Here is a 26,732-nt window from a genome sequence, read left to right on the forward strand (position 1 = left end):
TATAAAGATACTTTGTGCATCTTGCTTTTACAACGTTTTATGCATACAAACATTTACAAAATGTATCACCGTGACACCTTATTATAACATGAACTTGTGAGATGTTGCATGTATTCGTTATGAATAATGTTTGGATATTCTCATCTCCAATACACATATTATGGCTAGTGCAAAATGTAGAAAAAAAATGAAAAGAAAAGAAAAGAAAACGACGTGATAATTTTTATGGTTTTATTTAATAATGGTATGATGTTTACATTCATAGGTTTAATTTTATTAAGTTTGTGACTTCGTGTAGTAGTGGACTCATATCCCTTAAATAGATCAGCTAGCACTCTTAGCATGGAATAATGGCCATATTGGCCGGACACAAAATCGAGGAATTGTTTTATTAATCACTATCGAACGATCGAAGGCAAATCTGGATGGTCTTTCTGGTGTAGATCATTATTGGATTCAACTTAATTTATTCTTAAACCTACCTAGATAGGTAGTATTTACTAACGATGTTTGCTCTTCGAATCCAACTTAGGTTCTTTCTGAAATTGTGAATTATTGATACTTGATCGAAGTTGTTGAACATGATGCTATCAATCCTGTCTTTATTTTGACATCAGGCTTATCTCACATATTAATTTTTAAATATTTTGAATAAATGACTTAACCTTAATATATGTATATATTAAATTCAGCATGTAATATGTTTTTTATTCATATTGAATGTGTGATAGTTTTATATTCATTTTCCCTTCATAATATTATTAGAATAAACTTGATATGTCGTCTTACTTGTTATTCATATCAACATATTAATCGTTTTATGGATTTATTATATCTCGGGGTTAATAATGTTTTGACTATGTCTCTACAATGCATGATGCATACATTATGAATTAATATGCATTTTACATAAGTATAAGTGGTTAATCTTATGTCACGATCATTGTATTAAAGAAATGTACTTTTCAAACACAAAAACAATAAAAATATATAGATGTCGTTTTTAACTATTGCCCACACATAAAGGTAGTCCATTTTAATATCAAAACCAATCGTTAAGTGAGTCAAAGCCGTCATGATATATAAATTCTTAAACAAACGAAAAACTAAAAATCGTTGAACAACTAGTACGTATTAATTAGTCTATCTATAGTACCTTATATAAAATGAGAACTCCCTCTCCAGAATTTCAAAGATAAATTGATATACTTATTATACTAGATTTAGATCCGTGTCCAACACTGGACACGAGATATATTTACGATATTAACAATATTAGATCTTCATACATTTAAGTCATAAAAGCTTACAATTTTAAAAAAAACACGGTTTTAAGTGTTATATTTTGCAAGTTATAGTACAATAATTATAGGTTCCTCACTGTCATTATTAGCCTAGACATATTGATGGAATTGTTTGCCGTAGTCATTCCAAAGGCTCATGCTATATATAATAGTTTATCCATTATAGAATATTTTGAAACAAATGTACTCATAATGTGATATTATTAGGAAAATAATTAAGAATCAAAATATAAACATATTTGTGACCCTGTACTTGACATTCAAGTATATGTATTTAATCATGATGCGCGTTAATAGCACGCATGTGTTTATTTTCAATCGCTTGTTCTATGATAATATGATAACAATTAAGATTGTTTTTATATTCTTTGATAACAATTATGACTCTTCTAATATTTGTTAATAAGTCATTAGGTTTTCAAATTATTTTTTGTAGAAAATATTTCATATGTTAAATTTTTTTTATTTAATTAAATGATTGTAAATTTTAAAAAATTCTCTCAAGTTGATGGCTAAAAATAAATATAAATGAAGTATTCAGGATTAAAAAGTGTAAATTATTGATGGAAAACAAAAAAATGTAAATTAATGAGACTTTTTCTACAAATTAATATAATAATATATTTGGATAATGATTTTTAGGATCTTTAATTTGTAGTTTATCTAATTGATGACATCATCAAAAGTCAATTTGATGAAATCGAACGATGTGATTGGTTAATTAGTCATTAGTTCAACTGTCTTATAGTTTAAATTAAGATATATATTTTTAATTCATTAATTTAAATATTTCACCTGATATAACTATAAAGCTATAAACTCTTAATGAAATAATTTCACTACAACAAAAATGTCCTTTGTCCACACATATCTCTTCACACTTTTAATGAAGTATCTAGAAATGTGTTAATTTATTCACATTTTAAGTTGTGTAGAAAGTTCATACTTAAAAGTGTGAAGAAATTTTCAAAAATCATAATTTTTACACACTTATAAATATATTAACAAAATGTTCACATTAAGAAATGTGAAGAAGTGTCAAACATTTTCTGACTTTAAATTGTTTAAGTTGATTTGTAACACCTAATTTTTTCACGCTCTCCTAGCGTGAATAAATTTAGTGTTACAATTTGACTTTTCACATTAAAAAATGTGAAAAATTAATATATTTTTACACACTTTTAAGTGTGAACTTATTTTTCTCACATATATAAATGTGTAAAAACTAAAATTTTTAAAATCCTTACACACTTTTAAATGTGGGTTATTTATATACATTTTGAAATGTGGAAAAAATTTACAAATTTGTTCAAGTTCTTTTAAAGTAAGTGTAAACAAATGACATATTTGTTGTAGTGTTTACAACATAAATCTCTCAATTCTTAAAGTAATTAAACTACCTCCTAGTTTTAACATCAATTACTATTACATTCACCACCATTCCCGCCCCCACCACCCTGCGTCGCAACCCCCATCGTCGTCGCATTGTGCCGACATGTACGTAACTCGTACTATTTAATACATCAAACGACTCTTTTTTTTTCTCTTAAACTTTCAGCATTTGAAAAACCAAAATACCTCATCTTCTTATTCAGTAATTTAAACATCTTCACATAATATACTCATAATACCCTTAATGAAATAATTTAGAAGATAAATCCCTCAATCCTGAAAATGATTACATTACGACATTTAACATCAATTAGTTTTACATTTACCTCCATTGCCGCCCCACCGCCACCCCGTTATTGATACTGTCGCCACCACTATCCCCACCACTATCCCCACCGTCGCCGCATTGTGCGTGCATAAATCTATTATATATATAGTTGATATATTGTTATGATAACTTAAACAAACAAAGCTAGAAATTCACTCATCAATCATCATATTAATAGGTAAACACATGCTATTACTTACTCAGTACTTACTATTTATGTGATCTCCAATTGATCGATAAGTGATAATTTTTTCAAATAAGATTTTACTTATGGTTTTCTGTCAATTTCAATAAGTGTCAACGGGTACAGTAGGACATTATGTTTGAGTTTCACCACCAAGGTGACCTACGGATAAGATGCTTTGATATCTTCATAAATAGTTTACGTCTAAATTTCACTAAGTAAACATCCTAGGTTATCTAGAAAAAAACCCTCAAATAGTAGAACTAAGAGTTTTGAATAAGTCGTATCTAAAAACAGGAAAAGAAACTGCCCATTGTCGTATTTTATGGGTTTTAGGCCTCAATATCTTGATGGTGAATGGGGGAGGTTAAGATATAGAGTGACGTTATTTGTCTATAGAGGTTGCTTCCAGACTGTACCTAAATGGTAGGAAAAAACCTCCAACCTTTACATGAGATGATGATCGAACTTTTCACCTCTGTCTCTATAAGTCAGAGTGTACCATTAATGCAAACCACACTGTTATTAAGTCATATATATTATAGTCAAAATAATCATGGAAAAAAAGTTGTGAGTTTTAAAAACAAAAAGTTTGTTAAGTGACACTTTACCATCCTTAGTGCAAAACATGTCATTTTGCATGCAAATGGCACCCATGTGGCCCTGTATCATATGTTAACAGTTAATAGATTGAAATATTTTGTAAACGGGATGTGTAACCCCATCAGGAAAAAATGTGTAACCCCACCATAAAGGGTATTAGCGGCGACGTCGCCGTTAATACTGCGGGCCCCTATGTCTGTAATGGTAAATCTGAACGAGAAATTAGCAAGCCCCCTGTCAGTGTCAGAGTATTAGTGACGACGTCGCCGTTAATACCTTGGTCGGGTTAACTTTTGCCTGGTGGTGTTATCCTCTGTCGTTGTAAATCATAAATCTTACGAGAAATGTGATACATTGTATGGTGACGCTCATAATAAAAAAATATTTCTATTTTTCTTATGTGGATGATGAGTTGATGTTCGAAAAATGAAAATTTTGATGAAGTTTATAAAGAATGTGATTTTATTTGTGTGAAAGTCATCCATGTTTGTGGAATGGTTTGACAGAATGGTTTGTGAACAATGGATTGACGAAATAATTTCGTTTAGTAATGACATTTTTTTTAAAAATTTGTGGTAAGTTGTGACATTAATCAATTTTCATTTTATGGTATTATCGTTGATAAAAAAGAAAAAATAAATAAAATTGAATGACAAGAGACCTAAACATGGCGTTGACACGCCGACGTCGGCGTTTCCACACCACCACGATCCCGGAGGGTGTGGGGATCTACTCCTCCAACCCGATATCGTTTGCCTTCATTGTGGTCGTCGTCCATCACAGTGGGCTAAAATCTAAATAAAATGTGTGGACTTGGTCACTACACATATGACAGATTGTATAAGTAGGTAGAATGTGTCATCCTCTTATTGATTCACCATCATGATTCATGAATATATAAGTAGATCTGGACCAACTAGGATAATGAGATGATTTTATTTAAGGGGGTCATTTTCTCTTGTATCATACTATCTTAGGCCCTTTATTACATAATAGACATAATATACTTTTTTTAAACTTTGTTTCCTATCTCAATATAATTAGTTATAGAAAGAGAAGTAACATGTTAGCTTACTATATTAGTCCCTATATTTTTTGACAACCAGATTTCTATCAAAATAAGGATAAAGTTATTATCCAACAACTATCGATTATAGATTACATCTAATTTCATATAAATATATAATCTTTGTTATGGACATTTATTTTGGAGTGCAGACAGTATAAAACGAAGATGCAATCACAAATATTGAAAAAAAGGAACATATATGATGTTCTTTCTTCAATCGACTAGGTTAGTTATTAGGGATTAATTTGTGATTAGTATATAAGAAATCGATACATGTCCTGTGGGTATCGTTGTATCCTCGTTTTTCATAATACAATATTCTTTTTCATAATGTATTATTCAATCAATAAAAATAATCACATTTCTCTAAAAGTGCTATTATATATAACTTATATATATATATTTCTTTCTTGGATTCAAAGTTACAACTTTAGTAGATCATGGGCAAAACTCACTTTTTGAAGCCCTTGGCCATATTCCACTTATAAATAACCAATGAATCAACACAGTAAAATTTAGTTTATATATACGACTTGGTATCAATGAACTCTGTATAAAATGGCAATATCTGTTTGTAGTTAAGCCATTTTCGAAAGGTGTAATAATACTAGATAGATGAATTGGAGAAAAGACCAAGGTTCAAACCTTGACAATGGTGTTTCTTGGTGTATTTAAGTAGGGTACTTTAGTTTAAAGTTTGCTGTTAAAAAAAATAATAGTGTGACAAGCAGACAAATAATAGACGGCCGTTAGAAAATTTTTTTTTGTACAGATAACGTAAGATTGTGGACTTAATTGACAAAAGGAAGGTAGCAAGAAAACCAGAAAAGTTATCTATTATATTACATGTGATATTGTTGCCTAGGGTACATGAGCACCTTTTCCGTGTTATTGTTTTCTTTCCCGGTTAATATCTAAATTGGAAAGAGCAACTTTGTACTTTTTATTAAATATTTGGATTCTCTTTAGAACAGAAAAAGTATTTAAGTTTTGCCATCTTACAAGAAAGGGAATTGTCTACTTGCTACTTTTATTTAACACTCAAAAATCCTACCTATATATCAAAAGAACGAAGAAAAGAAATATGGTGTTGTCAACGAAGAAAAGAAAAATGGTGTTGTCATTTGTCTATTTGGTGATAGTTGTAGACTTGTAGTAAATTTAGCGCTTTTAGGGGTGTTTTGTGTTGTTTTTCAAAACTGAATTTCCTAACAACTAAAGTACAATTTTTATGTACCCAATTATTTATTATCAATTATTTATTACTAAGTACCCTTACTAATAAAATCCATGTTCTAGATTTAAAGTTTGTAATAATCTTTAAAGTTTTACTAAGCGTAGCCCTAAAAACTTTAGCTAAGAAGCAAAAATATCTATACATCATCATAACATTTAGGGGATTTAAGTTTTGATATGAAAACTAAAACTTTTATGCATATTTTATATAACCCTAAGGTCTGATTTTAACATATTTTGAATCTTTATACTCAAAATTAATATTAGCTTTAGATAAATAAATGTGTATTAAAATCAAATCATAAACACAAAATTTGTTTTTTTTTTCCCTCGATATTTTTGGATTAATTTGCATTTAACCATTCATCCGAAAATGTGATGCATCGTCATTAAAAAAAAATGCTTGAGTATGACAATATATCTATGTAATAATAACTATATCCAAAATTGTGACATCGTCATTAAAACAAGAAAAGAATATTTAAAGTGTGATACGTCGTCATTGTAATGTGATAACTATATGATGATCAATTTTTAATTTAGTTTATAATAAGATAAAAAAAATATTATTTAAAAATAAAAATACGTTGATGTAATTTGATATAAAAAATGTCGGTTTTATATAAAGGATAAAGTAGAAAGTATTCTATGAGTATAAGACAATATTTCCACATTTTTAGTTGATTAAAACGTTAAGAAATCTTGTATTATTATGAAGTTGAAGCTTAAAAATCATGTGGTCCCTAACTATGAATCCATAGTCACCATCATGGGGAAATGTGTGAAACTTTCAACTAGTGGAAGATTTGGGTAAATTAATATGTTATTGAGGGGCCTACCTGTAAACTCAATTTTTTTTTTTTCAAATTTCAGTTTAAACATGTTAGTATTTGTTTTATGGGAGTGATATTTGAACCATATAACTTGATGAATTTAGCACATGGTAAAGTATTATAACACACTATATAAACAGTTAATGCATTTTTGTTGTAAATTATTTAAGTTATTTGGAACTAATATCAATTCCTTTGTTTTATGGATTGAATGCTATGAAGTCGATCCAATTTTAAATTTAAGATTTAAATTTCATTGGATTATATCTAATGGTTAACATTAAAATTTAATATTTAAATTTTGATATTAAATTTAATTCAATAATTAAAGTTATAAAATTATCCTTTTTTATTCTGTCAATAATATTGTAGGAAATTTAACCATCAAATACATAAAAATAAACGTAATTGTTTTGACAGGAATACTTATTGCGATCTTTTCTAAAAAGAATTTCTGACTATTAAATATGATTTCTAACGTTCACAAAAAGTATATAGATACATTTCTTAAATAAGTTTAAATTGATTTTGATTTTATAGTAAATATATGAGGTTGCCCGACCAATTTAGTGATAATTTTTCAACATTAAGTATTTCAAAGTTATAAAATCATCATTAGTTTTCACGTGATTGGAGTGCCTAACTTATACATAAGAAAGAGCATACTTATATGAATAGCTGTTAATATAGAATCACACATAAATTAAATTTGTGATCCCAGGCAAAGATATTTTTACGGACAAAGCGTTGTTATAGACCGAAAAGTTAGTCAAAATGGAATAATCAGAAAATTTTCTTTGAAAATGAATGTAGTCTAACAATATATATAATGGGGGAAGTGAATATGTGAAAAACCTCTCACATACTTTTTTTAAAATTATGGGAACCAAACATTTATTCAAAATATTAAAATATTGATATGTGAAAGGTTTTTCACCCAAATTGAGTGCATAACAGCCTCATACTATATAATAGACAAATTGAAATAACACGTTAAAAAAATATTCATTATATTATAATATTCAGTAAAGTCCTATAGGGACTAACGAAAATCAAATTTATAGCTTTATTTTTTAAATAAAACATCATAACATGTAAGAGTGCACACACATAATTAATTTGTATGATTATGTATTTTGGAAGTGACACTCATAAAGGAAAAAAGATTCATAGTTCTTTTTTAGATGCAAAGTTTTCATGATTTAAGACATTCACCAAACATATATTGGTCTCATGATATCAAGTTCAAATACAGTCGTATTCCACTCCAAAAAAGTTATATATTGTTATACCGTAATAATAATCCATTGGGATTCTTTAGTATGATTTACTACTCATGACTTCCGAATTTATTATTATAAGTCAATTGGAGTTGGTTAAACATATCACAATATTTGATTCAATATATATCACAAAACATGTATAACAATAAAACTCCCAAAACTAAGTCATAGGTGGTTTTTAGTTATGCTTAGTGATTGTTGAGATATACATAATTATTTAAACTTGTAACCACAAAAAAAAAAAACAAACTGTACTTCGTATTAGAAGAGCGATATATAGCTTATAGATAGATTAAGAGACTTAATGGTTTCATCATTCTTACCTCACCATATATATAATGTTGACAATTTTGACAATTTACTGATTTGATTTGATTCCGCCATTTTAATAAACTAGTGTTAGTACTTCTATTATTATTATTATTATTACAATTATTATTATTATTATTATTATTATTATTATTATTATTATTATTATTATTATTATTATTATTATAAAATCGTCACTTTCATTAAAAATTATTATTATTATTATTATTATTATTATTATTATTATTATTGTTATTATTAATTATTTTGATTACGGAGTATTTGGTTGGGACTCACGTGGATTCATTAAGGCTACAATCACTAAGAAAATGATGTGCACCACACCCTACCAAACTATGCTCTCTTAGCTCATTTTTTCAGATATGAAATAGGCCAAAGTCTAATTGAAAGTTTACATTTCGAACCATATAAGCATACAAAACCCTTTAAATTTCATTTAAGTCGTTGAAGAAATTGTTTCTGATTCAGCAAAATTTATGATTTTACTAAAACAAAAGTTGATCTACGAACAACCATTGAAGTGGCTTAATGGTCAAGCATCTGGTTTCCTTATAATAGGTCGCATGTTGGAACATCATTACATAATCTTGTTGGTGGTCAATATATGTACACGAAAATGATTACCCGTATTATCCATGTTAGATTGTAGACATCTTAATTTAGAATTTTTAACTTCTTTCTTCTAATAACATGAAGAAGAAAACTTCATATAAAACTTTAATAAAGTTGAACTAAAATAAATCAAGTGGTACCAGTCAGGCAGTCACCAGTGTACTACATACCGCTGGAGTGGGTTGGTTTAATCCATAAGTCCAAACTTTGTTTCCACGTCTCACCCCAATAGGCCCATGCATAAGCCCAAATTTATATCAATTATTCCTCAAACTTAGTTAAATAGTGAAAGACTTAAAATTTCAATTAAACAATTATTCCTCAAAATTAAACAGTTTTCTGTTTTCTTATAAAATATTTTTGAAAACTATGATTTGATTGTGTTTTTTTTTCATGTTCTTTTAGAAAATTAAAAATGAAAAACAATAGGTGTTTTCTTCGACCAAACACGGCCATAAAATTTCTTTTCTCTACATTTGAGCATTTGACAATTTTCCAGACACATGTTTCAATTCAATTATTAAATTTCATTTCTATTTTTTGGAGCCTATCAATTCTTACTTTGGCATTTTCATTTTTGTCGGGGAGATGTTTTATGTGGGTTGCCTAATGTATATGCCTAGATATGGTTATCATCTCTAACATTATCCAACTAATCTTATATAGAACGAAAAGACCTTTTTTACCATATATATTTTTATATATTAATCTATATAAATGGAATACAGGTGATGTTATACTCTCTAAATGATATACAAACAAATATATATGCTATCTACATTATGCATTTCCAATATTGAAAACAAACAAGATTGAATCTTATTCGAAAACTCTAGATGTCTAACAAATATGTGCCATGGGCTATATATACCCAAAATATACAAGTAAAGGTTAATCATTAAGCCACGGAAATAGGAATCAACAAATTGTGCCATAAATTCTCATTACCAAAGTATGAATATAAGATCATCCATAACACGCTATCGACTTTAGACTCAATCATTTTTACCATTAACCCCACGTTAATTGAACGCATTATCATTTATATTAATAATAAACATAACAATATATTAAACTAAAACAACATAATCTATAAAATAAAAATATCTTTATCTTTATTTTTATATAAGGCAAACTACTCATCCCTCTTTTTAAACATTAAGCCTTAAAATGTCTAACCCACATCTTTAATTTTTTCTGTATCTTAAATATCTATACATAATCAATAATGCAATTAATAAAATCATTTACAACATACATTCATCAACCTTTAAATTAGTTACTCTACCCTCATTTATATCAACACTTTTACATTAATAACCACAACATTACTGCCACTGTCGCGGCCACACGTCACCTCCATCGCCACCACTCGCCACCCATCACCATCACCACCGTCTCCGTCGTCATAACAGATCACTATCGTCGTTGTATCGCGCGGACTTACATCCTCGATAAATACAAAAGGGAAAAAGACAAATAAAGTTTCCTTTGCCAACAAAGACAAAAGCTATTGGAGCAACAAAGTGACACAACGAACACATAAAGCTAAACAAGCAAAAAGAACAATAACTCGATACGCCCAAGCAACCATATATTGTGGTGGCCGAAACATATATTGTGTCGCATAAGTAAATCGAAACGTAAAGCTAAACAAGCAAATTAGCGACTAGTTTAATCAACGGCAATAAAAAATAAGGCTAAATATATCCACAAGATCGACCATAAAACCACCAATGTCGTTGCATTTGTTTTCGTACTTCAAAATTCAAGTTCTCTGCACTCACTGGCGTCAATGGTCCTCGACGTGACTGCCGCAGACTTGATAGGCGCACCAGGGCACGTCTCTAGAAGCCGACCCACACACAGTGGTGTCATGCAGCCATCATCAGGAGCCGAGATTTCTTCAAGAATAGCCTCACTTTTAGCCCCGAATTCTAGGCTTTTTGTAACATAACTACTTGCGGTGTTTTCAGAAATCTTGACACGATTCAATCCCAACACAAGCTTTTCGTGACCTGCAATAGGGGTACACAGATCTTCGTTCGTAGGCGTAGATCTGGATGCCGAGTTCATGCGTTCTTTTCTTGAATACGGAGTAAGCGGACACATATCGAGCACCTTTATGGATTCCATGGTAACAGAATAAATTCTTGTCCGATTTTTTTAGAGATGTGATGTAATATATAATATTGTTAACCGAGACGAAATTACATCATTATCATTTTTATATAGAGAATGATTAATTAACCGACTTTTTGTGAAGTTATCTCCATCTTTTAATCTTCGATTATTATCAACGGTAATAAAAGTTTAAGAAAGATATGGTTAGTTTTAACGTAAAAAGAATATCACCATCTGGTTTTACTTTTGGGTTATATTGGGCCTTTAATCTAACTAACCGGGCCATCAATTATTTGGGGTTATCATGGATTGAAAGAAATTTTTTTTTAATGGGATGAAAACGGGTCTATTACGGGGGGAATGTGATTATGTGAATATATTTTATAACAAAAGTTTTCTTTTTTCTTTTTATCTTTTTATTATACTAAAGGCACAGTCCCTCTAATAACTTATCGACCAATCACAACTTTTGATTTTCCAAAGTTGACTTTTGTTTTTAATTTTGACTTTAATTTCCATTTTTTAATTTTCCATCACAAATTTACACTTTTTACCCAGTAATTTTAATATAATAAATAAATAATAATAGCTAATATATATCCGATAGATTAATAACTAATATTTATCCACTAAAATAACAACTGATATATATCCAATAAAATAATAACTATTATATATCCAATAATATATTTTATCATATAAGTATAAAATTAATTAATTCAAAATACATAAAATTTAATAGAAATATATTAAGAATTTAAGAGTAATTGTCCTATTTTTTTATATATATAAATGTTTAGATATTGTCAAAGCGTATATAAAATAAAGCATTAGGGAAAATATATTACATTGTTATATTCTAATTGCAATATTTAAGATATATATATTTCATCTAAAGATAAACTATAAATTCTAATAGTATAAAATAAGAATGTAATACACTTTGTGTAACAATAAAGCATATATAAAAATATTATTTCTAATAGTGTAAAATAAAAATGTAATACACTTTGTGTAACAATAAAGCAAATATAATGATAGTGACCTATTATAATTTTTTAATGGTCACATATCATTAAGTATGTCACAGTTTACAACTTTTGATTGACATAATATATTTTGTAGTATTTAAATATCGTTAAACATGTTACTGTAAACAACTTTGATGAACATATTTTTAAAAAATATATCAATATAAAACTCAGTGTTGGTATATAGATCAATTTTTTACTACTCAATATATTAAAATTTTAACTATAATAAGTTAACATTTAATATTGATAACATCGTAAGCTTCATGTATTAAACACGGGCCTAAAATCTAGTTTAATAATAAAGTTTAGCTTTGTTTTTTTAAAGCATCTTATGATGAAAATTTTTGGATTATTTTTCAAATTCAAAATTATAAAGGAAATACTATAAAAAAAATAAACACCACCACAACGATATTTTTTTATTTTTATATACCCGTAAATTTAAATTTTATTTTTTTTTAGTTTACAATTAGCTTAACATTAGTTTTTTACAATAATCTTTACGGATATAGTATTGGTTTAGGATTTTCATTTTATTAGAAGTTAAATTTACTAATAAAGTTGTGATCTTGTCATTTAGTTTAGTTTAAATTAAGGGTTAAGATTCAAGTGTAGTTTTTGTATATTGACTATTAATTTTAGGGAAATGATAATCTCTTATCAAATTAGCTTAAAAATCCTCCTAACTATTGGATGATGATATGTGGAAAAATTAAAGGGGCAAGATTAAAAAAAAGAGAATTAGTGGATACCACATAACTTTTAAAGTGTTAGGAGGATTTTTAGGGAGGATTAATCATTTTCCTTATGGATAGATTATATTGTACGTGCCTTGATCATATATGCCTGAGTTATCAATTCTCCGGCGATTAGTTTTTAAATCACAGGTAAAATAGTAAGTGTAAATATACATAGGTAATCCGTATATTAAAAGTAATATCTATATGTAATAGACGGATCGATTAGGGTGGAATACAATTCGATATGGCTGCGGCAGCTGGTGATATTGATTATGATATGACGGAGCAAATCCTCATACGATCGGATGCGGAAGATCTGAAGAGAAGCAAAGGCGTTTGTAAGTCATGGTATTCTTTAATCTCAACTCCTTGTTTTGTTGGATCTTACGTAAAACGTAGTTACAACTTACAACAACAAAGGTCCTCAGGGGAAAGGCATGAATAACTGTTTTCTAGCTAAAAATAGGTTGTTTGTGGTTGGTTCTGCCAATGGTCTTGTATGTGTCTCTCCTACAGGTTTTCAACTTTTAGTCGTCAATCCATGTACTACACAGGCCATTAAAATACTTGAACCCCCACCCGAACCGCTTTCTGAGAGGGGGCTTCAGGTATGATTCATTCAATAATGACTACAAGATTGTAATAAGCGAGTCTTTACACGTTTTTATGTTCTTTCACTAAAAACATGTTTTTGGAAGTTCATTGGAGAATATGAGTATGTATACCGTTTGTGCACTACTGTTTCCAGCATCTTTTGTGATGGTGCACTCCACTGGCATATGGAGAATTATCAGACTGTCATTCTCAATCTGAACATGGTACTTACTACACCCTGGGGGTCATGGAAGAATCTCTATTGAATCACCGTTCACCAAGATCATGTGGGTATTGAGAAGCGACAATACTAATCGTGGAAAAAATCTTGGGTATTGTTGCCGGTGGATAATTATGTGATCAACTATGACGCTGTATACCTCATGAACGATGATGATTACTCTATCGATCATGATACACTTCATGTTTTGTCCAACACTCGTGAATATATATCTGCTCCTATATATGTGAGGATTCCTGTATCTCCCCATGTCAACACTTTTTTTAGTGCTAAATCTGTAGTTATTTCAAGCTGGCATGACAAAGAAGAAAAATGTTATAATAAGGTGGGTTAAGGATCTTGTTATGTCATGCTTCTTTTCTTTTATTACATAGTATTCGATTAAAGATTTAACTGCTTCATATTTATTCTCGTATCACTTTTCATCGTAATAAAAATATATCACCTTTATATTGAGCACTGTTCTTAATCGAGCCGGTTGTTTTACTAACTTCTTGTTCTTATTTCTCAGTTAATCAAAGGATCATCACGTCGTCGCCAAAGGAATAAGAAAAAAAAAACATGGCTTGGGTGTATGACCTTTTTGCTTCTTCTTCAACACTACGTTACTGCAAATCTATTTTCAAGTAGTTTCTAGTATCTTGTGTTTGTTAGATTTCAGTAAATCGGGTTTGATGGTTCTGTTAACCAGGCTCTAAACTCTTGTTTATTATGTTTGAGATTGTAGTAGAGCCTTTTTATTTTATAATATGGCATTTCATTGTTTCAAGAAAAAACCAGATTCCTTTTCTTTTTCTATCAATGTTGCTCAATTAGAATCCTTTCATTAAAACATCAGATAGATCAGGAAATATTTTAAAAATATGTGAAGGGGCAAACAGGTTGAAAGACACCCAGTGTGTATTTTTAGTGTATAAAACCTCCTAAACCCCCTAATGCCTGAACTTGTTCAAGTTTAATATATTGTCAGCCAAAGATGGATCATTTAAATCCTAAATAAGTCAATAGTAGCATTAGCAGAATGGCAGTAACATACTTTACAGCCTGTATATATATACATATGATAATTACCATTGACGTTTATACAAAGATGCAAGTTATGTTCTTTTCAAGAACTTCAATCTCTGCCTTGAGCTTTGAGGATTCAAGACTCCAACTAGCTAGCTGTGCACATACTTTCAGTAGATCAACGGTTCAACATAAATCTTATCACAATTTTATAGCATATGGAAGTTAACATTAGACCCAAAACTAGTCTACTCCAATTTGTAAGAAAAATCTTATGAATCCAGTGTGTTGTCAAACCTTTCAAAATGCTGAATCCTGTGTATGGTTGCTGATCTTAACGCCTAGACTACCGATTAACGATGGTATCAAGTAATCAAGAACTTCTATACTTGTTGGACTAATGTTACCGAGAATAATAGCTAAAGTTGAAAGGGTTATTTCCAGCACTAAATATATCAGGGAAATATGCAACAATGATGAGGACTGGGGACTAAGGTAATAGGAATATGTTGGGTCTTGGGTGATATCATGATACTTTACATAACAGAAAGGCTTCATGCATGTCCGCTAAAACAAAAATGTATGCAGAACTTACCTTGTATACTTCAGTTATAGGAATATGTTTGAACCATGATCTTCTCTCTAAGAGGCCAAAACCTCTGGTAAGTGGCCTAACCTGCATTGGACATAAAGTAAAAAATAGACATACTTTCCACTGTTTTCACTTTTTTTCTTTCATATCTCCTAAACTTTAAAAAAATATAATATGATTTATAAAACAGCTATATAACCGTTCAGAAAAGTGTTAATCAATATTCTCAATTTGGTAACGCTTGAATGGGTAGTATGGGCACCACTCAAACACGTCAGTCTCTCGGTGCTTCACCAAACCAACCTCACCGAAGAACTGTGCCGACGGTTCTCCATATCGACGCCACCGTTGGCACGGGTCTAAGCAATAAGCTATTTTAGCCAACCTATAACCATCAGCTCACTGCCTCACCCATAACAACATAGACCCGTAACCCAAATAACGCATCGGCAACAATAAAAGTTATAAAACCTATCCAGCTACTACAGCCCACTGATACTTCATAGTAACAATGTAACATGAACTCTACAAGAAAAGTCAATAAAGTCGACAATATTTCAGCAGGTAGGATTTCTTCCCTTTTTGAACTCCATCCATAGACTGCGGATTGAGTGATTTTGATTGACAGTCTTAAAACAGGTTGCACAAGTCGTCTTAATGCCTAACCCGAATGAAGAACCTATCTCAACATTCATGCTTCTTTTCTTTTCTTTTTTACTTTTCTTTCAAAACTGCCAATTAACCTGGTCCATTGGAGACACAGTGATTATTTAAGAAATCCCAACTAAACAAAAGCATGGAAGGGAGGTACAATGAGACATGAAAATATGTGTTGAAGTTGTGAGGAGAAAACGAAACCAACTAGTATAGCATACGAATTAAAAAAGCAATTTCATCCCATAACTATGATCACCAGGGAACCACTTGCTACCATTTTCCAATCTTTGGGTGACGTTTACATATTTAAAGGTACACCTTGACCTTTTTAACTTCAATCTAATGCTAAACAACCATCATTCCACAGTCACAGGATTAATTTTGGCTCATTTTCACATATAAAATCGGTTCCAAAACAAGAAGAAATAAGAAAGATATAGTAAGTAGCCTGACGGCAATCATAGAACTTCATTTAGGTGCTTCATAAGCGATAAAAAGAAGATATGAATAATTTAATCCCCATTAGAAGTGTATACATTGACATATGATCCTAACTGATGCCCAGATCGCTACTATAATCATCTCAACCCTTGTTCAGAATCAATATTTAAACTAAAATACAACAAGACACATAAGTTAAAGAACAACTGCCACTAGGAAGTAATCCTAGAAAACCATTCAATCTGTACTTCAGTTCATGTCTGCTTCTGTTTGCTTAAATAATATAAATGATACTGGAAGTCCAAGATTGCCCGAACCAGGTGCCGGAAACCAATCTCAGGCCACAAAACAGATGGTGAATACAAGAGACAGTTAGTGCTCTGCCACAAAAGAAAATTGCTCAAACGGGTCTCACCAGATGTACGGATTATAATATCAGGGTCAGGTACGACTGACATGTACATATGCCTTTCAATATCTAACACATCAATGATATTCTTTTCCTGTTTTGTATCACTCGATACTTTATTATCATCCCATTTTTCATCACAAGATTCTTGAACAGCATGCAAAATCTCATCACTGGAAGTATATGCAATACATATTGAAAGAACAGCTTTTGAGTTCTTTGCAGTTGCATCCATAGCCCTTTCTGCAGCCAACCTTACAGGTTGGCTTAATAATTCAAGGTTTCCAATAAAGTAAACCCGAACTCCATACTGGTTAACCAAACTCTCTTCTTTTACCAACCCTTTGATCTTTTCCTCCATCAAGTCCATTAAAGATTGCACTTCTTCAGGACTTCTTTTAAAATTTTCTATGCTAAACGCATAAATCGTCACATACTTTACCCCCAACTCATAACAATATCTAAGCATTGACATTAATGAAGAAAATCCAACCCTGTGTCCCCCACCATCAATCAAATTATGCTGCTTAGAGTATCTTCTATTACCATCCATAATAAAAGCAATGTGATTAGGTAATGCAGCTACAGAAAGAATGCAAAAAACACATTTCCTTGCAAAACTACCTAAATTCTCATATACTTTACTTCTTTGTTTAGCATCCATACCGAAAGCCAAAAGCCGTGTACTCTATTAGACCTGCTAGTTTAGAGAGCAATTGAATTAGTTAAACCACAAGGGAAACATGAACAAGAATATAAAAATCACAAAACTTTAGAGCTTAACACACAAAGGGTGTTTGAAAAATCAATAAGGGATAATCATCATAATCTGATAATCATTTGAGAATGTATTCAATCGGTAAATTGTCAATATCAAACTTTCATAAACTTCTCCGGTGACAGACACTTTTCCGGACAAGACATCTATATAAGTTGCCACATGGCATCCAATTAGTGGAAAGATACATACAATAACAATATTTGGAAGCCTGATACATCATATATAGACATATATAAAGTCAAATAAGCTAATCCAAACAGCCTCTACTGTCATATTCATAATCATTGTTTATTCATGCAATCCCCTAACAAAGTATACTTACACAGTTAGAATGTAAATCTAGTAAAGCTTCTAGCTTTCTTTCTAATTAGCAAGAAATATTAAAAAGATTACATCTTTTTTTGCTAAAAATAATTCCCATTAAAGTTCATATTACACTATATTTAGATATTTAGATTTGATGATTAGAATATATATATATATATATGTGAAAAAAAAAAACAAGTGTGATAAAGTAATTCGAACCTGGCGGGATCAGGAGGAATGAGGACGACGGCGATCGGGTTTTGCTGCCGGCGATTGATGATTAAATTTGTCGGCCAAGAGAATTTGGGGGTTTATTGCAAGTCCCTGGAATGATTAATGTTATGTACTTTTCTAACTAGTTGTTCTTATTTATTGTAGGAAAATAGCTGTATTTAATTTGCATAAAATAATTTGTACTTTCCATATTAAAAGTCTATTATCTGATTTTCATAGTAAATGTGTAAATAATTTATGTACCTTAAACACAGCTTTAAAGGCTGTATTTAGCAAACCTCGTTCTATTTTAGTTAATTAATTTCATTAGTACTTTTTAAAAGTTTGGTGTGGTATTTGATTGATTGTACTATTATTTTGGAAAGGAAATAGGTTTATTAGACGCACTCCAAAGTCCAAACATGTCACGATCGGCTCTCCTTTTATAATGTGAAAAAAAGTGGGCGTCAATTGCTATTTGCTCTATGGTTGCGTGATGTGTCTATGTTGATGTTCGGAATTTGAACTCGACATGTTGTGTTATTTCTGGTAAATACTAACATTACCTATTGTTAATAAATTTAGTTATAAGCCATTGATATTTGTATTTTCATTCTCTAAGTTGGTTTGTTTATGTGAATTTAAAATATCTATAAAACAATGGTAGTTTTATTGCTAATAATTTATTTTGATGATAAATAGTTATTTAGTTTAGGATTCAAATTACCTATATAAACATACTTCAGAGTTCAGAAGAGTATGATATCTCACGTTGAAGATTCTTAAAAAACAATGCGACGTTATTTGTGAGTAATGCTCGTGGTGATGGCGTGTATATGTTTATGTATAGGAGGAGAAGTCGGAAGGGTATATCGAAGAAAAGATGATTTGAATAAAGGTTTTTATTAATAGAGGGTATTACTGAGATTATTAATAAGAATGTTTTTTAAAAATAAATAATATTTAAATAAGAATTGCTGAGATTATTACTTAATTCTTTTTTTTTTATAAAAGAGTTTGAATCTAGAATGATTTGAAGGGATGAAAACCAAAATTAATACAGTATTAGAGTTAAATGCAAGAATGGTCTCCATGGTTTGTCACTTTTTGCAATGACAGTCTCTTTCTTGATTTTTTTGCAATCATGGTCCCTGAAGATATGTTTCAGTTGCAATGGTGGTCCCTCACTAACAAAACCGTTAGTTAATGTCGTTAAGTTTCTCATGTGGGTAGTACATAAGAGGTATTAATGTGTTTCTTCCTACATAAACAGATGGGTGTTCAAAAGTATCCGTATCTGAACCATCATCCCAAAATTCGATCCGATTTTCTTTGAAAAGTTGGATACAATAAATTTTGGATTCAAATTCGGATAGTGATTTTTGAAAAGATCTAGAACTTTTTTTTTTGGTTAAATTTCAATATCATTTTTAAAAAAATCGAAAATATCAAAAGATATCGAAAAATGCTAGTTTCAATATCCGAAAGTATTCAAAACGTTAGTCTCAATATCTAAAAATATGAAAATATCTATGTTATTTTTTTTTCCTTCTAAAATTCAGATACCCGAGATATTTTTTTATTAGGATACTTAATTTTTTTTTCTAAAATTCGGCTATCCGAATTTCGGATATTAAAAGTTTCAGATATTAAAAATTTCGGATAATGGATTTAAATATTCGAAATATCTAAAATTTTCAAGATAAGATAGGCATAATATCCCTTTTGGATATCCAAAATTTGATCTAGAAATTTAGGATATCCAAAAGTCGAATATCCGACTTTTGGATATTCGAATAACCGAAGTTTTCAAAAATCTTTACATAAATCTAAATCCAAATCCGAACCAAACTTGAATATCCGACATTTCAAATAATACCGGATTAGATTTTTAAATAACGTGTTTGGGTACAAATATTTTTGAACACCCCTATGTTTGTGTAGGTGGAATGACATTAATACCCCTCATGTGTTACTCACATGGGAAACTTAACGACACTAACTAATGATTTCGTTAGTGAGGGACCACCATTGCAATCGAAACATATCTTCAGGGAGCACGGTTGCAAAAAAATCAAGAGAGAGACTGCCGTTACAAAAAGTGACAAACCACGGAAACCATTCTTGCATTTAACTCTAATTCTTACTAACACCACGTAATGAAGGCACTTGACCAAACTTGATTTAAAAACAAGAAAGCTCTTAAAGAAAAGGAAAGAAAAAACCTCTAAACTTTATTACTATTATTAGATAGATTAGACTTTTATGATCTCAAATGACCACTAAACACAAGATAAGACATAAAACATAAACATAAATTATTTCTTATTTTTGGTAAGATTTTTCATCAAATGCCAAGAGCAAACCAAGAGTTTTCTAATAGCCTTGTGATGTCTCAGCTTTCTGAAATCCTTGAATCTGCATATAAAGCAGCAGTGTAGTCACCAAAAGCGTTGTTGCTGTTGACATACTCACCGTATAAACTAGCTTTGTAACGTGCTGGTTCCGATTCATTAACCAAAACCTTTGCTGGTTCAATAAGACAATTGGTAGACGGGTTCACATGGATCGCAATGCTTATTCTAGCTTTAGTACTATTCAATACCCGATGCTCAATACTTTTCAACTTTCCATTGCTGATAATCTGTGCTCAACAAAATTTCATATCATCTTCTGTTAATGCTCTAAACACACCACAAGATATTACTTATCAATCATGAACGCATGCAATTTAACCAAAATATAGTATAAACGTAATTACCACCATTTTGCCATTTTAATTAGCCAAACGTTTGATAATAACCACAAAGTTTTATTATTTTAAGCTAACAAAATGATAATCCGAAGACTTTTTGACATATATGGTTAATTTTGTATATGAAATTATTGGTCTAATTTGTTTTTAGCATTACTAGATTGATTTATATTATCCTCACGAATATCCTTAGCTTATTTGTTATTGTTAAAAAAAAATATACTCATAAGTTTCAAAATTTTTAATTAAAAAGCTCAAAACTAGTATTGATGTTGCGATTAGATATGACTTGCCAGGTTGTAAGTTTGAAGATTGCCTTAATGATGAAAATAAAGTTGATTACCTCTATATATGTACACTCAAATCTTTAAGGAAAAGACTAATTTAGCATACCTCAAGTTGGTTACCAATGTTAACAACAAAAGAATTCTGAGTGGTTCCAACATTGACCCATTGACCATCCTTCAAAATTTGGAGACCAGTTGAATCGCTTTGATACAATATGGTTATGAGGCTAGGATCTTTGTGTGCTGGTAATCCGATGGTTAGACTTGGGTCTGGACATGGTGGATAAAAGTTTGATGCCAATAGTTTAACTTCACTTGTATCTTTAATGTATTCTGGCTCGAGTCCCAGTCCTTCAGCAATCATCTCTAAAATGTTTTCACTCAATTTCTGTATCTCTTGTAAGTAAGATTGAATTACCTCCCTACATGTAACTTTTGATTAGGATAATTTTATTTGAAGCAGATAATAAAATTTCGACCCATATATTTGTGTATAAAGACAAATTAAGTTATGTTTGACCTCAAATGGTCAAATAAAAAAGATTTAAACTATGGATTGTTTACTTTTTGTTTTGTCCTAATGTAAGGAATGAACTTCAAAAAATATCATTTGTAGGTGACATAAATGCAAGTTTTGTTCTAATGCAAGTAAAGAACTTATTTTATTTTTTGTTTTTGACCAATATATAAGTAACATAAGCTGAAATTTTGTTTCAATTTAAACAAAAAAAGGCTTACATGAATTATCTGTGTGGACCAATCATTTAGCGACACATCATCATTAAAAGTTACACATCAGATATTGTATGTTGAACCAGGTGAAAATAATTATCCAGATTTGAAGGGGTTAAACGACTTCAAATATTTCCAATCTACTTCTTGTTGGCGATAAGGAATGACTTTTCATAACCTCGTACTGGATTTAATAGTATAGAATACAACATGATATCATCAATATCCTTATGTAAAAATAAAAATGTTCGGATGAATTAAAAATTGTATTAATAAATGAATTCATCAACAAAAATGTAGGTTGTATATTAATTTATAATGACTTTACGTATTTATAACTATCTTGAATGAAACTTCCTTTAATTTTTATGGATGATTTTTTGAAAATTAAGCCTTTTAAAAATTAAAAAAAAATAAATTATAATGTGTTATACATATGCTACATTTTAAATTTTTATTCACATTATCAAATATGTTATTGTAATAATATGGTTACATTGAATATATTCATATATAATTTAAGACATCCACTGTTTCATTTTTTTTTTATATTTTTTAAAATAAGGAATAAAATATTAAAAAGTGAAAACGAATATGTGGATTAACCCAGTCCGTATATCTTTACTCTCTTACACTCTAAACCTTTATTTTAATAATTAACACTTTAAGCCCTTATCTTCTAAAAATTTTCACTATCACAATTACATCAACATACACCACTTAACACCGGCACCACCACCAATAGTACCATCGCCGACACCACTAGACCGTCTTCCCACCACCACCGTCGTATTGCACGGATACCATGATCGTTTTCTTTACTAAGAAAATTGACATGTTTCAATCTGACCCATTACATTTACCCAACCAACTCTGGCCCATAGATCTTTGCCAAATCCCAACTAAAAGTGATGTTTAAACTTTTAAGCAAGCTTGTATATACTGAAAATGGGAATATTGGAACTTACGAATATTTGGTCGGTTTTGGAGGCCATAACTTTATACATTCTTCCAAAGGATGACAAGGATGCTTAAGACTTTCCCTCCATAGATATACACCATCTTTCGTGCTATTGTCTTGGTGAGCCCAACCTTTTTTGTGAGACCCTCTTATTGCTTCTTTGGATGGCATTTCATGAAATTCCTTAAGAACATTCATTGCATCAACAATCGTCTTTATTGGGACGTCATGATTAATCACCTGGTTTAATTTATATTTTGTTATAATATACAATACAATACAATTTATATTTATATTCATTATATAAAATTTAGAATACCACATGATGATAGATATAGAAAAACATGGATTATTTATTGTCCAAACTTATTAAATACCTTAAAAAAACCAAACTCTTGAGAAGCCATCAAGATTGCTTCAACTGCTTGCCTATGTTTTGCAAGATCTATAACAGGAACCGAATCACAAACCTGACCATCAATGTTTTGTGGTCTATCTTCTTTCGCTAATTTATACTTATCGGGCACGAGTTTAACATCGTACCACCTTGAATTTTTATCTTTCTTGATATCCATATATACACACCTCCTCAAGTAAGTTATTCACTAGTGTGTTGTACAATGATGAGGGATCACGTATGTGTGATATATATAGGGACGAAGTCAGAACTTTTTTCGTGTGAGGGTAAAGTTAAAAGTTTTTATAATTATATTTATAGGAGTCATTTTTTAGAGAAAACTTTATTTTAAAAAATTGGTCTCTCACCTGAGAATTAGAAAAAGTTGACCCCTAAAATAATTTCGTGTGAGTGCCAATTATGAGAACATATATCTTTAATTTAAACATTGGTATTTGCAATTTTGGAGCATGTGGTGCCGGAATAGTTGCGTTATATTAAACAACATAAAATAAGTTCATCGAGATCAATGATATACAATTTAGCCTCTACACAAATTTTTACCTAACTATTGTGAATACTATTATATAATAATTTGAAAAGAAAATAACATTTTCACATACAGCTATACTATTTATCTATGATACATTTACTCAAACAAATAAAACACTTTCTCCAATTTCTTTTTTCCAGCTCTATTGAAAATCCAAATAACTCAAGATTTTTACTTTACCAATAAATGATTTTATAAATAAACTAATGCTTCCAACATAAGCTACATACTTCCAAAGAAGAGACTTATGACAACAATAGTGACATGTGGATGTATTTTATGTTTACTTATATTTTTTAGGAATAAAATTACAAATATATGTTTAAAAAATTACATTGTACCAAAATTGGAATGGAGGCAGTTGCCCACACTGCCCCCATTGTAAAACCGTCAGTGTATATATATATAGGAAAATGCTAATGCATCCTCTTAGGGTTGTACGTGATAAGAAAATTGTTTCTTCTATATCAAAGTTTACCTTTAAATTTTATGAAAAATATATAATTATTTAAAATGTTATAACAATCCTTTTTTATTTAATATAAAGATAAGATGTTCAATAAAATTACAATTTTATTATTTGTGGTCAATAAAATATAGGAAAAAATCCATAAAAAGTAATTTTTTTTACTCAGAATTCCTAATAAAAAAAACCTATTTAATTTTCGTCTATTAAAAGGATTCAATTTCTAAAAATTTTCTAATAAAGGTAATAGCGTTAATTTTTAACGTGAGACATCCGTTAAATGCATTGTCATTAAAAAAAAGGCCTACATAAACATCTACTGTAGCTATACTAGTCCTTTTACCTCTTATCTTCTTTCTCAAAGTCAATCAACATCTATATTTATTATCTGTACACCATATGTATCTCAATATACATATAAAAAAAAATCTATATCCTCTTTCAAGATTGGGTAACAAACAACCGCAAAAGATTTGATGACAAAACTTTGATAAATTCATGTACATACATCCTCCATATACATACACAACTACTCCCTCTCCAACCGCCACCCACCAGTCGCCGGTAGCCATTTCGACGCCGACCACACCTCCTTGACTCTTTCATCGCCGGCATCCCTTCCCTAGCTGTCAATGGTTGTCCTCGTTGCTGGCTCTTTCGATCGATTGATGAATAGTTTAATTTGTATCTATATATCATCGTTTAATTAGTATATATATATATATATATATATATATATATATATGGTAACACTCCGGTGAGAACATTTTTAAATTAAGAACGGTGAGAACACTTAAAAACATCATTTTGATGCATTAAAAGTTCATAAAACTAACATAGTGCTTAACTAATTATCATTATTTAAATGTTTAACAATACATTGATCCTTCAAAATCGAAAAAATCATGTTTTTTTTTGTGCATCCATCTTGGATGCATATTCATCAATATGATGCATCCAACAAAAAACGAGATTTTTTCGATTTTGACGGATCAATGTGTTGTTAAACACTTAAATAATGATAATTTGCACTATGTCAGTTTTATGGACTTTTAATGCATCAAAATGTAGTTTTTAAGTGTTCTCATTTGTTCTTATTTTAATTTCCTTCTTATTTGATTGTCACCCTATATATATATATATATATATATAAAAGATCATCATCATCATTATCAATGCTTCTCGTTCGTTTTAGTGGCCGGATTTGAATTTAATGGTGGTGTCGTCATTGGCCGAATTTGGTAGTGATTATTGTCGGTCAGTGGTCTGGTGGTGCTAGTTTCCGTCACTTTTTGCTGCTCTCCTTAAATGAGTTTTTATTTTTGAAGAAAGAGGAATAGATTTGATGGTGATAACGTTGGTTTTAATTTTAAAGAAAGGGGACAAATCTGAAGAAGATGATTGGATTTGTTACCGGATAAAGGTCACCGGACTTGGTACCGAAAAATTCCAATCTCGACTTGATACAACTATACAAGTTACATGAATATAATATAGATAGAAAACTCCAATGATTCTCGATGTTATATTTTACTTTCTTTTCTTTATTTTTTATTTAAATATATATACATTTGTTTTTATTACCAATTCTCATAATGTTTGTGATATGAGAAAATATAAGGAATATTCATTGTTGTGGCAAGTTTGACATGACACTTAATGGAGGTATCATATTAAAAACTAACGATATTATTTTTATTAGGAAATTTTTAGAAATGAAATCCTTTTAATAGACGAAAACTAAATTATTAGGAATTTTGAGTAAAAAGATTATTTTTTTTTATGTATTTTTCCCTAAAAGATATGGTACCTTATAATCCATTTAGATGTATCTTAATTCTTAAAAACAAATCTTTATTTTATCATTTATGTTTATATTATATTGTTATTGTTATTTCCTAATCATTTTCATTTCTAAATATTTTACCAATTATAATATATACATATTTTTATAGGATAAAGATCAAATGAGAATATACCTTAAAGAGAGCAGAGAAAGAAGATTCATTTTTTGATTTTTTTTAGCTTCTTTTTTTGAACTTTTTTTTTTTTCATTTTTTAATTATTTCTTTAATTAAATAATTCTTTATAAAAATTAAAAAAAAAAATTCTCAAAGGGCATTGCCCGTAAATTATAGGCGAAACCTCTCAGTCTATGGCGGAGCCATGATGACTAAAGGCGAAGCCCGTTAGGTAGATCACCCATCACCGATCATCCCCTATGATCTATCACCCTCTATGACCTATCACTCCCATCATCTACCCCT

At 30.0% G+C, this 26,732-nt stretch overlaps 3 protein-coding genes across 3 annotated transcripts; all 3 read right to left on the bottom strand.

The window, feature by feature from the left end:
* Positions 1 to 10,857: 10,857 nt before the first annotated feature.
* Positions 10,858 to 11,310, bottom strand: LOC122592744 (unknown protein 1-like). Its single transcript, XM_043765042.1, has one exon. It carries the CDS (start codon positions 11,308 to 11,310, stop codon positions 10,936 to 10,938), a length of 375 nt encoding a protein of 124 aa, XP_043620977.1. The 3' UTR covers positions 10,858 to 10,935.
* A 5,345-nt stretch (positions 11,311 to 16,655) lies between these two features.
* On the bottom strand, positions 16,656 to 18,424 carry LOC122607049 (dehydrodolichyl diphosphate synthase CPT3-like). Its single transcript, XM_043779974.1, has 2 exons — positions 18,321 to 18,424; positions 16,656 to 17,711 (listed from the first exon to the last, which is right to left on the bottom strand). The coding sequence occupies exon 2, from the start codon at positions 17,676 to 17,678 to the stop codon at positions 16,860 to 16,862; it is 819 nt and encodes a 272-aa protein (XP_043635909.1). The 5' UTR covers positions 17,679 to 17,711; positions 18,321 to 18,424; the 3' UTR covers positions 16,656 to 16,859.
* A 1,997-nt stretch (positions 18,425 to 20,421) lies between these two features.
* Positions 20,422 to 23,646, bottom strand: LOC122607038 (hyoscyamine 6-dioxygenase-like). Its single transcript, XM_043779964.1, has 4 exons — positions 23,427 to 23,646; positions 23,057 to 23,289; positions 21,463 to 21,778; positions 20,422 to 20,958 (listed from the first exon to the last, which is right to left on the bottom strand). The coding sequence occupies exons 1-4, from the start codon at positions 23,622 to 23,624 to the stop codon at positions 20,710 to 20,712; spliced, it is 996 nt and encodes a 331-aa protein (XP_043635899.1). The 5' UTR covers positions 23,625 to 23,646; the 3' UTR covers positions 20,422 to 20,709.
* Between the last annotated feature and the right edge of the window lie 3,086 nt (positions 23,647 to 26,732).

This window comes from Erigeron canadensis, chromosome 1 (genome assembly GCF_010389155.1).
Source record: "Erigeron canadensis isolate Cc75 chromosome 1, C_canadensis_v1, whole genome shotgun sequence".
NCBI lineage: Eukaryota > Viridiplantae > Streptophyta > Magnoliopsida > Asterales > Asteraceae > Erigeron > Erigeron canadensis.

Excerpts from the sequence above, each read along its gene's own strand:
- LOC122607038 (XM_043779964.1), bottom strand. The coding sequence starts at position 23,624 with ATGGATATCAAGAAAGATAAAAATTCAAGGTGGTACGATGTTAAACTC. Across the intron at positions 23,290-23,426 it reads AAGAGTTTGGTTTTTTTAAG|GTGATTAATCATGACGTCCC; the intron begins GTATTTAATAAG and ends AAATTAAACCAG. Across the intron at positions 21,779-23,056 it reads CCAAAACCGACCAAATATTC|GGAGGTAATTCAATCTTACT; the intron begins GTAAGTTCCAAT and ends AGTTACATGTAG.
- LOC122607049 (XM_043779974.1), bottom strand. The coding sequence starts at position 17,678 with ATGGATGCTAAACAAAGAAGTAAAGTATATGAGAATTTAGGTAGTTTT.
- LOC122592744 (XM_043765042.1), bottom strand. The coding sequence starts at position 11,310 with ATGGAATCCATAAAGGTGCTCGATATGTGTCCGCTTACTCCGTATTCA.